Source organism: Echiichthys vipera, assembly GCF_963691815.1.
Source record: "Echiichthys vipera genome assembly, chromosome: 23".
NCBI classification, from domain to species: Eukaryota; Metazoa; Chordata; class Actinopteri; order Perciformes; family Trachinidae; genus Echiichthys; species Echiichthys vipera.
The window spans coordinates 3,024,399-3,038,530 of NC_139848.1; the positions used below are offsets into that span (position 1 = coordinate 3,024,399).

At 44.9% G+C, this 14,132-nt stretch overlaps 4 protein-coding genes across 5 annotated transcripts in view; 1 reads left to right on the top strand and 3 right to left on the bottom strand.

Annotated features, from left to right (window-relative positions):
* Window positions 1-375: 375 nt before the first annotated feature.
* Window positions 376-14,132, bottom strand: part of LOC310964905 (receptor activity-modifying protein 1-like) — a 140,097-nt gene continuing 126,340 nt past the window's right edge. Inside the window, exon 4 of the mRNA XM_083938215.1 lies at window positions 376-387. The gene's annotated coding sequence lies outside the window, so the exon portion shown is untranslated. The remainder of the gene's footprint in view (window positions 388-14,132) is intronic.
* Window positions 958-5,238, bottom strand: LOC310964842 (cyclin-Y-like protein 1). The gene is made up of 10 exons (XM_083938136.1): window positions 4,314-5,238; window positions 4,146-4,220; window positions 4,011-4,045; window positions 3,747-3,853; window positions 3,207-3,242; window positions 2,602-2,653; window positions 2,404-2,523; window positions 2,132-2,298; window positions 1,875-2,037; window positions 958-1,649 (listed from the first exon to the last, which is right to left on the bottom strand). Exons 1-10 carry the CDS (start codon window positions 4,471-4,473, stop codon window positions 1,533-1,535), a joined length of 1,032 nt encoding a protein of 343 aa, XP_083794262.1. The 5' UTR covers window positions 4,474-5,238; the 3' UTR covers window positions 958-1,532.
* mettl21a (methyltransferase 21A, HSPA lysine) lies at window positions 6,565-8,289 on the top strand. The gene is made up of 3 exons (XM_083937625.1): window positions 6,565-6,740; window positions 6,827-6,938; window positions 7,859-8,289. The coding sequence occupies exons 1-3, from the start codon at window positions 6,594-6,596 to the stop codon at window positions 8,254-8,256; spliced, it is 657 nt and encodes a 218-aa protein (XP_083793751.1). The 5' UTR covers window positions 6,565-6,593; the 3' UTR covers window positions 8,257-8,289.
* On the bottom strand, window positions 8,338-13,875 carry LOC310964892 (cyclic AMP-responsive element-binding protein 1-like). Of its 2 annotated transcripts, none has more exons than XM_083938195.1 (8): window positions 13,760-13,875; window positions 12,718-12,811; window positions 12,465-12,611; window positions 12,063-12,163; window positions 11,690-11,829; window positions 10,955-11,131; window positions 10,632-10,785; window positions 8,338-10,423 (listed from the first exon to the last, which is right to left on the bottom strand). In XM_083938195.1, the coding sequence occupies exons 2-8, from the start codon at window positions 12,802-12,804 to the stop codon at window positions 10,279-10,281; spliced, it is 951 nt and encodes a 316-aa protein (XP_083794321.1). In that variant the 5' UTR covers window positions 12,805-12,811; window positions 13,760-13,875; the 3' UTR covers window positions 8,338-10,278. The 2 variants fall into 2 exon arrangements, with proteins under 2 accessions (XP_083794321.1, XP_083794322.1); XM_083938196.1 differs by having other exon boundaries at window positions 13,600-13,855.

Sequence of the window (14,132 nt, forward strand, 5' to 3'; positions counted from 1 at the left end):
GGATCCTGAGGCGTTCCCAGGCCAGTGTGGAGATCTAATCTCTCCACCTGGTCCTGGGTCTTCCCCGAGGCCTCCTCCCAGCTGGACGTGCCTGGAACACCTCCCTAGGGAGGCGCCCAGGGTTCATCCTTACCAGATGATCCTGAACCACCTCAACTGGCTCCTTTCAACACAAAGGAGCAGCGGCTCTACTCCGAGTTCCTCACGGATGCTGAACTTCTCCCCCTCTCTCTAAGGGAGACTCCAGACCCCCTCCTGAGGAAACACATTTCGGCTGCTTGTACCCCCGACCTCGTTGTTTCGGTCATGACTGATAAGGATAATTTCAGTCAATAGTCGGTAACGAGCTTCTGCTTGGAAAATCAACCATTTGGTGCATCCACTGGGCTGCAAGTCAGACTTCCATCTCAGGAGTATGGTTGTATGCATATTATAATTATCTCATCTCATCTTCAACCTCTTATCCGGGGTCGGGTCGCGGGGGCAGCAGCTCTAGCAGAGGCACCCAGGGTTCATCCTTACTAGATGATCCCAAACCACCTCAACTGGCTTAGTGTCTCATTATTCTACTTGTGTTTTTTTCATAGAGAAGTTATTGTGTGCAAAAGAGCTCTCCAGCCGAAAGAGCTGTAATTGTTACAAAGTGAATTCATGTATTCATAATGTGCTTTATAAGATACTAAAACACTAACATCTGTTACACCCAGACCTTTGTATGTCTTCTAGTCTTTTCATACCTGAATGAAGCTGTTGTGGATTATTTTGCTTTGTAAGGAGCTAAACTGGAGAGGGTTAGGGTACAATATATGAAGTGTGTGTTTGAAACAAACATCGTCGTGGCTGCCGTCATGGTTGTTTCTTCACTCCGCAAACAGAAAAAAACACCACGACACATTTCCCGTGTAAGCAACCTCGACTACAAACAGCGACTGAAATTTATTTGAATTAAATAGAGTCTTGTACATTTCACAGCTATAGAGGCCTACATAGTAAGCAAAACAAAGTCTACTCTTTGTCCGTGTGCAGAACTACGCCACAGGGTAGTTTGAGACGGCTTGTCGTCGTGTGAATAAAGGTGAGGGGGGGAAACAGCTGGTGGAGAGAAGAGACGCGGCTCCTCGAAAAGATCGGCTGACGCGACAAAAAGAAGATGAGGTCCTCGGTTTGTGTCTTCGGGAAGCGTTCTCATGCTGATTCCTCCCAAAGTTAAACATCCGCTTGAAAATAAAAATGTGACAGTCCGCAAAATATTTTCACCAGAATGATCATGCTTTAAAGGCGGATAGCTGAAGGTCTTTAGAGTGAACACATAGAGACTGGATTCATCGTACTGTAGAGATATAGTTTGGTAAACTTCTGCTCCTTTGCTCCCCCAAAGTCAGCATTCAACGTTTGGTAATGGAACTGTTCAATTATGGATTTTGTCCTAACCTACTTTGGAAATCTCATGGCGAATGCAGTCTAACCTCTCGCATGTGACATCACATCCTGTAACTGCGCTCTGAGCCCGGTGCTTCACCTCCGTCGCAGACTTAAGACAGCACGGCGGTGGAGTTCTTGATGCCGACCATGTTGTCCACACTGACAGACCTCCTCATGGCGGATTTACTCAGGTCCTTGTACTTGTCCTCGCACAGCCTGGAGATGGCCTAGAGACAAAAACGTAAGCATGAAACTGTTATGGCCTAACCAACGTAACAACCAGAGATGCCAGATTTTGCATCCTTGAGCTACTTTTCTTCGCAGGCACTTCCTCCTTTCCTGGGAATACTCTGTTTGGTTTGGAGAGTTCTCACATCCAGCTCTTCCAGGGAATGTCGATCTAAATTTAAGGGTTCAGTAAATGTGTGAAAGGAGCTTTTGGACAAACTCACCTCCAGTTTTTGGGCCCGCTTGTTGCTCAGAGGCTCCAGAGGGAAACTGAGGTTGTTCTCGTCAGCAAGTGAGCGCAGGTCAAAGTAATACTTGGCGTACACGCTGGCCGGGACGTTGATGTTGAACTGGAGCAGCTCCAGGAAGTGGCGCTCCATCTCGTTCCTGCAGAACATGGAACAAAGCAGAAAGGCGTTCAGGTTACGCAGCTGTTCTTGTTCAATGAGCAGTCACTTGATGGATGAACGGTCACACTCACATGTCCTCCACTGTGATATCTTTGAGGATCTGGCAGTAGTCGACGTTCCACACAGCCTGGTCGTCCCAGACCTTGGAGGCCAGCAGGATGGCGCCGAGAACAATTCGCTTCCAGTTACAAGGACAGATGTCCATCTCGGCGTATGTCAGCAGCCTTTCCAGATACACCTAACAACAGCATACAATCAGTTCACACACACAGGATATACACACGCATACACACGCATGATAGTGACAGAGGTAAGAGGGTCGGACTCTGTCGTGGAATCTCACCAGAGTGACGATGGCGCACTCAGCCGTGAGCTGCGCCGAGCTGAAGAGCGTTCGTATGAAGCGGTAGATGAGCTTGTGTTCTGGGTCGACCACGGAGTAGTCATCTGGAACCTTCTCTCGCTGTCGGGCAGAAGGTCAAATCGTCACAGAGCCAACAGTAAATAGAACTTCCTCGTGTACGCAAACAGCTCTACTCACCGTCAGAGGGTGCTTCTTCTCATCGAATATTTCCAGCGAGCGGTTTGAATCCCTGCAGGAGCAGAACATTACTATGATGATGATAAATATGTATATTACAGGATTTAACAGTGTTTTTCTCACTTCAACCTACAATTAAATGGGATTTCAACTCTGTGAACACACTGGACATATGATCGAAACAACCAGTGTCGAACTGTGGTTCACTACCTCTTAAAGTCTCTATTGGATTAAGGTCCTGAGGATTCAGCTGTCTATGCTCCACTGACAACATGTGACATTACTTGTGTTTATTCAGGACCTCTTGAAGCTGCATCAGCGACCAGATTGACCCAGCTGCTCTGATGCCAAATGGTTGAAATAACCCCAAGATCATTACTCTGTTATCTAAATGTAACTAATGGCCGCCAAACAAAATATCCATGTATCCATCCATCCAACTGGCCCCCAGCAAGACGTTGTTATCATGACAACACTTCCATAAACCCAAAATAAACCCTCTTCACTTATGGCTTGTTTCATAACTAAATACTGGACACAGGGAAAACAGTACAACGGCACCCATGAGAGGTGAAATCTGGGACAACACTTCAAACATTTCCTACCTGTTTTTGATGTGATAGTATATGGCCAACGCGACGCTGCAAACAAAGAGAGACCCACACAGACAAACAGTGAATCACTGGGCGTGCTTTTTATTATTTTGCACCAAACAAGAGCTCCTGTGCTGCATTTTGCACGTGACGTCTTCCTCTATCGTAGTTTTAAGGGCTGATATAGAGTCTAGTAGTGAAGACTATCTTGTTACTTTGTCTGCAGTGCTGAAAAAAACAACGTATGTATTTGGCTGCACTCCTAACTGAAACCATAGCACAGTGCTAACCCCGGGTTAGCGTGTTAGCTTGCATTATAAGTACCTTAACCCTTCATTCTTCCGCTTTGTCACGATTTCCTCTTGTTGCAAGTTTCCAGCAGCGTGGGCGCGTGACTTTGCAATAAGCAACCGTCAAAAAAACATGCTTGATAAGCTCAGAGGCATGCAATTACAATTAAAATGTGTTAGTGGTTCTCAAGTGGAGCTGGTTTTCCACTCCCATCCCTGTACCTGAGAAGATATGTGGAAGGCAGAGATAAAGGACACTCACCATTTGATCGTGCTCTTGAGGTTGGGCTGGCTGACCGTGCTGTCATCGATGAAGATCGTCGAGCAGGAACTGTACTTTTTCGTCAGTAGCCCCGGGGACATGGACATCTGCTCGAGAGGAGAGACGCCAGTGTGAGCGACAACATTCAAATGTAGCTGTTGGCATTTCTAGGTCCAATTCGGTGAGCGTGGGTGTGTCTTTCCCAATCTCACGGACCAAAAACAATACCAGAACCGCATCAATACATGCAGACCTGGCCCTTACATGATTCAGGTAGTTGCTTTTCCTTTTCTCACGCACTGAAATGGGGAGAAAGAAAAGTGTGTCGTGAGCTTAGGATATTCAGAGGAGAGTGAAAAACCATAGTAATGTCATTTTTGTAGCAGAAAACTAACTGACCATCTGTCTGTGACTTGTTGAGGAAGAGGGTGCTGGCTCTCGGGTGGTCTGATGGGTTCGCCTCCTGGGCCAACTCTGTAAGACGCAAGCACGAAAGTGAAGGGTCAGTGCATCTGAACACAGTCTCTAAACCTAGCGGCCCGATGCATCACCATCACCATCACCCACCATCGGGGAGCTCCCTGTCACTGATGTGCTGCAGGTAGGTCCCGGTGTCCTCGCTCACGTCCTCTGTGGTGGTGATGGGACACTCCTCCAGCTCCACCTCCCTCCTGTGGATCTTGGGACTCTCTCCGGGAGAGATGCAGCAAGACACTGAGCCTCCCATCTTTGACCTACGCCACTCTCGCTAAACCCAGCGCTGTTGCCCATACAACTCAGGGAGGGATCACCTACTAGTCTCCAGTGACAACACTAATGCAGAGTTTACCGGATGTATCCCCAGTGGCAGTCAATAAATGTAACACCACGTTGAATATCCAACCTTTGAAATGTAAGTTTAGCACATTAGAGGCCAGTGTGTGTGGCTGCAGCGTGAAGGATCCTGCTTCAGAGTAGAATGGGATGCAACACCAGCCAACTGGGTGTCTGCAGTGTGTGCAGTGTGTGCAGTGTGTGCAGGATAGCGTGAAAGATCCTGCTTCAGAGTAGAATGGGATGCAACACCAGCCAACTGGGTGTCTGCAGTGTGTGCAGTGTGTGCAGTGTGTGCAGGACAGCTGACATATTCAGGGCGTGTGCGCAGCAGCAAAGCACCGGTGCACGTCAGAGAGAATAACACGCGTGGACTGGACACGTCTGCGCGGTGAAGAAGTCACGTCAAGTCATCTTACGGAAGAAAAGCTAACAGTACAAAGTCACGAGCTCCCCCGGCTCCCTCCATGGCTACCCGGCTAACGACAGCTTCCGCACCTCGAGCCATTCTTGGCTTTTCAGCAGCACGGGCGCATTCATTGTTGCCTGCAGCGGAAGTGTCCGTCACAATAAAAGGCTTCTTTACAAACCTCCTACCTGTAAACAACTCTAGGAGACGGGTAAAGGAGCGGAGAGGGAGGCGTTTGTGAAAAGCTCGCCTGTGTTAGCTTCCATCTCATCGCATTTGCCAAAGACACGTCTTGGATGTCAAACCCACCCGAAGCAGCGAGGTTCAGAGGTAACTTCCGGCTGCTGCTTTTCAAAATAAAAGCTCTCATCGTGTACTTGTATTTCTTTTTACTGCTACTGCACTGTAGCTTATATTCCTTTGATATTCTTGGTTTTATTTCATTTTCAATGATTTTATTTGCTTGTTTTTTATTTTGGTAATTATTTTTATTTTAAATCTTAAAGTCGTTTTGTCTTTGTTTCTTTCCAATGCGTTTAATGGTTCATGTAAAGCCCTGCAGGTGTCTCAGACTGATCCAGTAAAAGGCCGCTGTGGCTGCAGGTTTTCATTCCAAGTCAAATGGAAGAAAGAAATATTGTTAATACTGTTTAAGCTGTACTTAAAATATGGTCAAATGTAAAAAGAAAATACATCTACCACTTAGTTAATCTGGAATCCATGATAGTTACCAATATATCGCAATTGCATCGAAAAAGAACCACTTCTCCATGATCCAATCCTTTAAAATCTAATGTTTTTTTAAAGAAAAATACTAAAACAATTACAGAAAATGTCAGAATTGAGAGAATTTAAGAATAAGATCACAATTCTGATGAAAAAGAAGTCATTATCCAGAGAGAAGGATTCAACACTGAGGAAAGTCACTTTGTGACGTTTGTTATGCACATATTAAACACTTATGGACAACTCTGTGTTTTCTCTGTGTTTATTCTTGTTCTGTGTTTGTTTTATTTATAGTTTAAACTTAAATTCGACCTTTAGGGGGAAAGATACTTAATGCAGCGAAATGTTTAAAAACTTCACATACAGTTCATTTCTGTGCTTTTATTTTGAAAACAGGAACGCAGACGAAACGGAAACTCTATTGCTGCTATGTGACGTCAGCTTCACACACCTAGTGGGGCTTTACGCTCAGGCCCCGCCCCCTCCATCATCAGCCGTTAATAAAGATCCTGACGGACACGCCCACTCGGATTCGAAGCCTTCCAATTGGTCACTCATAAGCCAAGCTCGTACGCTATTGGCTCAGAGTGCTCATTGATGTGGGCGGGTACAGTTTAGGTACCGGAAGGGTTTTTAACTTTACAATGTTTCAAAAAACAAACCTTTATTTTATCCCGAAATGACGAAGCGGGACATATTTGTTATGTTGAAGGAGACAGAGAGGACGGAAAGTATTAAATTAAGTAAATGACACTGAACGAGCTCCTTATCTCCAGAGGAGGGCGGTAGTGACGCAGTGACTCAGCCTTAACACCCCAAAGAAGAAGAACAGCACTGCGCATGCGCAAACAGGGGCAGGTACATACATGACTGCATAGTATCAATACCTATTTCACACCATGGCCCTCGTTCCGTACGTAGAAAACGCGTTACCCGCTCTTTCCAAACTCCACAATTCATCCGCACACTTCCGGTTCGCCAATCGCGACCTGCGCCTCGCCCAGGACTGGAGGAAGCTCGGTGTGGCAGCGGTTGTGTGGGAGGCGGTGAGTAAGTGGTGCATTAGTGGGGAACCGTCCTACTGATCGGGTACTGGTTTGACTCAGTGCATATCATGTGTGTCTTTTCCCAGGCGGTGGTCATGTGCATGTACCTGGAGATGGAGAAGGTGGAGTTAAAGGGGAAGGAGGTCATTGAACTGGGAGCTGGCACCGGGCTGGTGGGCATTGTTGCAGCCCTGCTCGGTGAGTGAGTGCACGTTGTATGAATATGAATATGAATATGAATGCAGGTGTTGTGCCGTATTCAGCACCCCTGCCGTGAAATGCACCCCCTCACATTAGAGGTGATATTCTGGATCACAAGGCTGTTGTTTGGACCTTTAGTAGTTTATATATATACAGGTATATATAAACATACACACACAGGTACATACACACATATATATATACCCACAAACAGCTATATACAGGTGTATATATATATATATATATATATATAAATATATATATATATATACACAGGTAACCCACAACATTGGTTATTTACAGTCTTCAAACTATTTTAGAGTTTAAAGTCACAAACTTGGATAATAGCGAACACAAAACAACACCTTTTTGTTTGTTCTGTGGAAATATACTGCAGCCATAATTACAACATGAATTCAATGGATCTTTTGAGCAATTTGAATGTGTTTGACTTATCTCATCTTCAGCCTCTTATCCGGGGTCGGGTCGCGGAAGCAGCAGCTTAAGCAGGGGACCCCAAACTTCCCTTTCCAGGGCCACATTAACCGGCTCTAACTGGGGGATCCTGGCACGTCCAGCTGGGAGGAGGCCTCGGGGAAGACCCAGGACCAGGTGGAGTGATTATATCTCCACATTGGCCTGGGAACGCCTCAGGATCCCCCAGTTAGAGCTGGTTAATGTTTTGACTCAGCGTTTCCTAAATAGAATCCCAGCTTTTCTTGCAATTCATAGGTTCAACAGTATGTGTTTTTAATGTGGTTACCTGTATATAAGCTACTCCTATAGGTCCAAACAACAGCCTTCTGATCCAGAATATCACCTATAATGCGAGGGGGTGCATTTCACAGCAGGGGTGCTGAAAACGGCACAACAGGCCTTTAAAATGTGTCAGTCAGTAACATTCCTACTTTCTCCAGGTGCCAAAGTGACCATCACTGACCGACAGCCTGCCCTGGACTTCCTCTCTGCCAACGTGGAGGCCAACCTGCCCCAAGACTCCCAGGGATCAGTGGTCGTGTCTGAGCTGACCTGGGGAGAGGGCCTTGAACGTTACCCAGCTGGAGGGTTTGATTTGGTGCTCGGGGCAGACATTGTTTACCTGGAGGACACCTTCGTGCCGCTGCTGCAGACCCTGGAGCACCTGTGTTCGGACACCACGGTGGTGCTTCTGGCCTGCAAGATCCGCTACAAGCGAGACACGGACTTCCTGAGCATGTTGAAGCAGCGGTTCACGGTTGAAGAGGTCTACTATGACAAACACAGAGACATCCATGTGTACAAGTCCTGGAAACAGCCGCCCAGGAAGGACTTGTGATGACTGAGTGCTGCTTTTCTGTCATTTGTAATAATTCACTGTTTTTGTATAGGAATCAAATAAAAAGTTTAAAAAGCCTCAAAGATTACCAGAAACACATTTATTAACAGCTGCCAAAAATGTAATATTTGAATAGCTCTAAGATAACGCATTGTTTTATACAAGTTGGTGCTGACACTTAGAAATTGTGAATATAAAATGAATGAAAAGCAACATAAAAAAAGCATACTAGCTCATGACTATACATAATACCTAAAATAATACATGGCATTCCTTTAGCATGAAAATATTATTTTTGTTCACTGTGAAGTCATTGTCTTTTTTCACTTGGCTGCACTTTACAATCCTTTCAGGGGTTAAAGGTGCAGTCAAGTCGTACTTGGTGAGAATCGGCGCTCCGCACAACTAATAACGTCGAATCAAATGCGTGATGATGCCCTGATAATTAATAAGCAACCAATCACACATGGACACCTTCTGATTGGTTAGCGGTTAGCTGTGTTGCCTTCTGGTTGAAATGTGGGAGGATTGTGTATGCGAGAAAAGTGGGCGTGCCACTTTGTAATCGTGCCTGTGCTGATGCCTTCACAGCCGGGGACACCACAACACAGAGGGGTCCTGGTAGCTTCCTAACAACTCGTCAACCTCCAACTGCAGGCATTGGTTTCTCCTTCTCCCTTAGACAGGATTCATTCAAACTTTCCCAATGAAAGAGGTGGTGACACGTTCAAAGACAGTAGAATACACCAACACACCAAGCATCCATGATTCCAATGACGGGTAATGTGTCTCAACGTACTGATCTCAGAACGAAACATGTAAGGCTCATTATTTTTGCTTTTTGGTTCAACAATAATCAAAGAAATGAGACGAATTTAAAAAGCAGATTGGAAAATCGATAATACAAAAATATGTTTGTTTTTTTAAATACCACTTTTAGCACAAACTTAGTTGAACACTTTTTTTACATACTCTGGTGCATGAGCTGCAGCACATTTGGATTTAATCCGATTTTTCCAAATCATTTGCGTGAGGCGGCATCTTACGCCACAGAGGACCTGGTTACAGTGAACTCCAGTGAGACGGTGACGAGCGGGAAACAAAGTCTGATCTGGGATCTGTTGAAACGGGTCTGCTCCTTTTATATACGAGTGGATGTTTTTGTTTAGCTTGGTAGAACAAAAACAATGAGCCTTATGGATTTGATGGGGGCATGCATCGGAGACCAAACAAACCCTTGAATGATTCTGTAACCTTAAATGTCCCACCTCTCATCATGTGTCTTTAAAGCTGCATTTAACACGTCGACCATTTTACAACCCAACATAACAGTGAGGTTCTTTTGTTCATGTTGTATCAAGGCAAATTAAAAAGTAAAAACAAAAAGAAAAGTAAATTGCATTATGCGAGCAGATAATCCAATACGTAATAAAACAAAACACGGCTAAAAGAACAAATGTCCGTGACACAGTCCATCTACAGTTCAAAGCATTAGTAAGTAACAGATGTTAATGCGAGAGTGCAGTTAAGATTACAAACGTTGCACACAAAGGTAACCCCTCCAAACGAAGTGTCTTGGGGAGATTAAACAGTAAAAAGTTCTGTCGTTGTCCGTGATGGTGATTGAGCAGCCCCCCGTTGCTGGTGATATCGCCCAGTTTGTCCAGGCACCAGTGACTGGAATGCTTCCCTTTGGTGGCGTCAAGAACAGCCTCATTGTCACCACAAGGACCCTGTATAGTTGTAGTCTCCTCCGCGTCCACTCTTAACATTGCTTCACCCTTTTATGGGAAACTGATGGGAACAGAATTACAATTTCAATTCGCTGAAGTGGGAGGGGGGTGGGGTGTTTTTTCTATTCCTGGTGAGTCTCCCACTTGACAGATTTTTCAGCAGTTAAAAAAAAAAAAAAAGGAGTAGAAAAGGGGGAGTGGCATCCAGATGCATGGCTCTTCGGTGAGTCTCTGTACATGGGGACAGACGGGCACCTGTCAAGCTCCTGGCAGGCGTTTGGCGACATTTCTACTCGGATTTGTGGCAGTACAAGTCTTTGAGGGCTTTGAGTTCCTCGATGAGGGTTTTGTTCTGGTTCTCCAGCACAGCCACGCGGTTCTCCAGACACTTGACGTATTCCTTCTTCTTCCTGCGACACTCGCGGGCTGCCTCCCTGTGTGACATTAAGAACATGTGTGAGTACATGTCAGTGTTAAACGGAAAAAGGGAGCGGCACATGGCATTATTTAACTCACACAGCCAATAATGAGCTGCTGTAGTCCAAGGATGTTGGGGAAACCTATTGGTATCCAATATTAAAGCAATGATCTGGAAACACTAGAGCAAATATCCGCCATTAACCAAACTCGTAATACGCATACCTGTTTTTCATAAGTCGCACCTCCCTTTTGCGTGTGACTTCCTCAGTGCCTCCTCCTGAGCCCAGTGCAGGTGAAGTTGCCATGACCACCCCAGGAGTGATAGCGCTGGTGGGGGCTGTGCGGATCTGGTAAGCCTGGACATCACCAGAGGCGGCTGACAGGAAAACACAGACACACAGTGTTTTACTGAAGAGATACAGGAACTAAAACAAGTTCACTTAGGACATTTCCTGTTCTAACTGGTATAGTTTCACGTTCAAACTGTACTATAAACTCATTCATTCACCTGCAAAAGCACAACATCATGTTATATTATTACCCACCTTGTACAACCACTTGGTTGCTTGGCACTAAGATCTGCTGCCCGTCGCTGGTCTGGGCGTACTGCAGGATGGTGGCACCAGGCTGGCCTGCGTTGGCCATGGTCAGTGTCTGCAGGCCCTGCACTCCATCTGTCCCATTATTGGCCAGCTGGATGGCCCCACCCTGGGTAATGGCAACTGCAGAAGGACATTGTCACGTTAGAATTATTCTTAAATGAACCTAAGAGATATTCTCTAAATCCAGTGAAAATACAAATAACTTGCAATACAAGCAGCGGCAAGTCAACACAAAGCCATCTATCCGAAAAAGACTCTTTCCTTGTTGTGATGTAAACTAGTCTTCCATTGCCAGACCTCCATAGCACTGTGTCAGGGCCAGAGTGGTCTGGCTACACAAGCTAATTATTCTGGGATGCGGGCACTAACAATCATCTTGGGCAGAGCTAAGCGGATGGTGCCCTTGCAAAAGAGATAGTGTAAGGACAGGCTTTCTACTAGCGCTGTTAATCCAGTGAGCCAGAGTGGATATAAACCAATAACATACAACAATATTGGCTCCGTATGGTACCGCATCTGATTATAAAGGCTTTGCTTTCAACTGCCTCTAATTTTAAGTGGCCTCAGCAAAGACTCACGGTTGAAAAGAGAAAACGGCCACTGCATGATAGCAGGAAATCCTGCATGTTTCAACACAAACCCCTAACTTCCTGTATCACAGTATCCAAAACAACTTACTGTACTGGCCACTGCTAGTCTGATAGATAGGAGTAGGCATGGTGACTGTAGTGATGGCAGGGGCTGTGTCGTCCTCTGATTTCTCTTCCTCAATTCGAGCCACCGCCGGGGCATCCGATGATAAATCGTTCAGAATCTTTCTGTAGAAAAAAATCACACAGAAATCTCAGCAAACTCTTTCCATTTAAAAAATAATAATTATAGAAATGCTCCAAAATGATTGAACTTCCCTCTCATGTATTTTACATATGAAGCAATTGCAAGAGAAGCTTTTTACAAATGAAAGAGCAACATTTCTTCTCCTCCAAACTCAGACATACAAATGTTTGTGCAGGATGAAAGAGCTCTTGTTGTGGTAAGATGTTACACAGACCTATACGAAGGCCGTCTGGACAGGATCTCTCTCCTCTTCTGAGAATCTGTCACGCTGTCTACGGACTCCTGAGAGTCCTCACTCTCAGCAACAGTTGAAATCTGCAGAGGAACAATAAAACATTTCACTCTTATTAAAACAACTGACCCAACAAACACTGCAAATGCATTGCAAATAGCAAGACATGTTTACAGGTTACAGCTATCATCACAATGCTTTTGGAAGACACTATGCCCATAATGGCATTTCTTTGAATGAACTGTGGCGCAAAGTTAAGTATTAAATTATGAATCAAGCATGTCAGCATTAAGTGGCTATTATTTGGACCATAAAGCCAAAGGGGGAATTATGATGTGCTGTAATAAAACAATAAATAATGCAAAAGGTTATTTCCCTTCTCACCTGTACTGTCTGGACTTGTGGGGACTGGATGACAGAGGGCTGAGCAGCTTGGATCACCCCATGCACTTGGACTGTCTGACCGTTTGGTAACTGTACTAGGGTGACTGTGGGACCACTGGTCGTCACCTGGCCAGCTGCTATGGTCGCCTGCAACCACGACAACCAGAAATCATACACTGTGAGCATCAAACGTTCTCAGCAGTAGCAGTGACTCTTATATTGCAATATGTACATTTAAAATAATAAGATTTACCTGGCTAAGGGTGATCTGCTGGGCCTCAGACTCTGAGACAACTGTTTCACCACTTTGCTGTGTGTCTGCACCAGCCTCCATTGTCATTTAAAATCTGCAAGGAGTAAGAAACTGTATATTTGAGTAATGCATCATGCTTATCATAGATTTGTGCAGTAAAACAGTGAGAAAGTGGTCTCTGGTCTGTAGCAAACACGCCAAGGTAGTGCCTCATATCCACAGTAGCTTGTTGATGTTTTTAAAAAAGGAGGGTGTGGCTTAGCATGCTAGCTAAGGTGCAGACACAGAATTACTTTTAGATATATAAAACCATATTTTAAAACATGCTGCACGTTACATTCAACATTTAACATTTCTAAGGCTCACACTTCCCATAAATGCCTGAGGCTAACTCCTTTGGCTAGCAAAGCTCTCTGTAGTGTTACCAACTTAGCATGTAGCTACCTAGCATTAGCAGCATGAGCTTCATTGATTCTGTTAGCATGCTAGCAGGCAAGCGAATGTGACTGCTAGCACATTTAGCCGCCATTTATTTTACATGTATTTATTACAAAAAAATAAATATTTTTTGCTTTGCTACAACAGTTCGTGTCACACTCTGGTGCTTTTGTTGTAATAACAACTAATAATGCATTTAGTAATAACGCTAGCATGCTAGTTTGCAAGCTCCGTTAGCCTGCATGGAGGGAAATGCCTCAGTTGCCAGTTATGTTTGAAACTAGGGCTTTTTCACCCACTTTCACTTAACGACTTTGTTTGTTAGTTTAACACTGTGTTAACATGAATACACTTTACATGACCAATTGCTTCTGTAACATATTTCTATACTGTTTTTTTTATTTAAAAGGAAAACAACATTCAAGCCCACTCCCATATTAATACCTATGTCTCAGTTGTGTTGCAGAGACTGACTCATTTTGAGAGCCTCGGCAACACCGCCGCCATGATCTCTTTGTTGGCTTTGTGCTGATATTAGGCGCAAAATAACTCCTCTGGGCGGCCATCTATCTGTTTAGCAAACATCGGATGCGTATCCTCTTACCAACACAGACTCGCTTCGTCACTCCCGGGTCTACGGAGCTCCACTTTTATTCAGACCGACACGTAAGAGACCGCGTCAGGCTACACCTCCGTCGCGTCACCGAGAACAACAACACGGAGAGGAGGACGAGGGAGACGACGACAGCGAGAATCAGCTCTATCGACAGAACTCGAGCCGACGCGAAGGGCCGAACACTCCCGAAGGTTGCCGAAGGTAACGATGGAACGCTACGGAGATAGCCGAGGAGAAAACTCGATTTCGGCGAACTTATCTGAGCATGCGCCAAGTTGTATTATTATACCTTTGAATTATACATTTACTGTAATACCTATCTATCTATCTATCTATCTATCTATCTATCTATCTATCTATC

Bases quoted from the DNA above. Each gene is read 5' to 3' on its own strand.
- LOC310964842 (XM_083938136.1), bottom strand. From the start codon at position 4,473: ATGGGAGGCTCAGTGTCTTGCTGCATCTCTCCCGGAGAGAGTCCCAAG. The intron at 4,221-4,313 runs GTGGGTGATGGT...TGCGTCTTACAG, and splicing joins TGACAGGGAGCTCCCCGATG to AGTTGGCCCAGGAGGCGAAC. The intron at 1,650-1,874 runs GTGAGTTTGTCC...TTTTGTCTCTAG, and splicing joins AGCGGGCCCAAAAACTGGAG to GCCATCTCCAGGCTGTGCGA.
- mettl21a (XM_083937625.1), top strand. From the start codon at position 6,594: ATGGCCCTCGTTCCGTACGTAGAAAACGCGTTACCCGCTCTTTCCAAA. The intron at 6,741-6,826 runs GTGAGTAAGTGG...GTCTTTTCCCAG, and splicing joins CAGCGGTTGTGTGGGAGGCG to GCGGTGGTCATGTGCATGTA. The intron at 6,939-7,858 runs GTGAGTGAGTGC...TACTTTCTCCAG, and splicing joins CATTGTTGCAGCCCTGCTCG to GTGCCAAAGTGACCATCACT.
- LOC310964892 (XM_083938195.1), bottom strand. From the start codon at position 12,804: ATGACAATGGAGGCTGGTGCAGACACACAGCAAAGTGGTGAAACAGTT. The intron at 12,612-12,717 runs GTAAATCTTATT...TCGTGGTTGCAG, and splicing joins AGCAGATCACCCTTAGCCAG to GCGACCATAGCAGCTGGCCA. The intron at 12,164-12,464 runs GTGAGAAGGGAA...GTTCCTCTGCAG, and splicing joins CACAAGTCCAGACAGTACAG to ATTTCAACTGTTGCTGAGAG.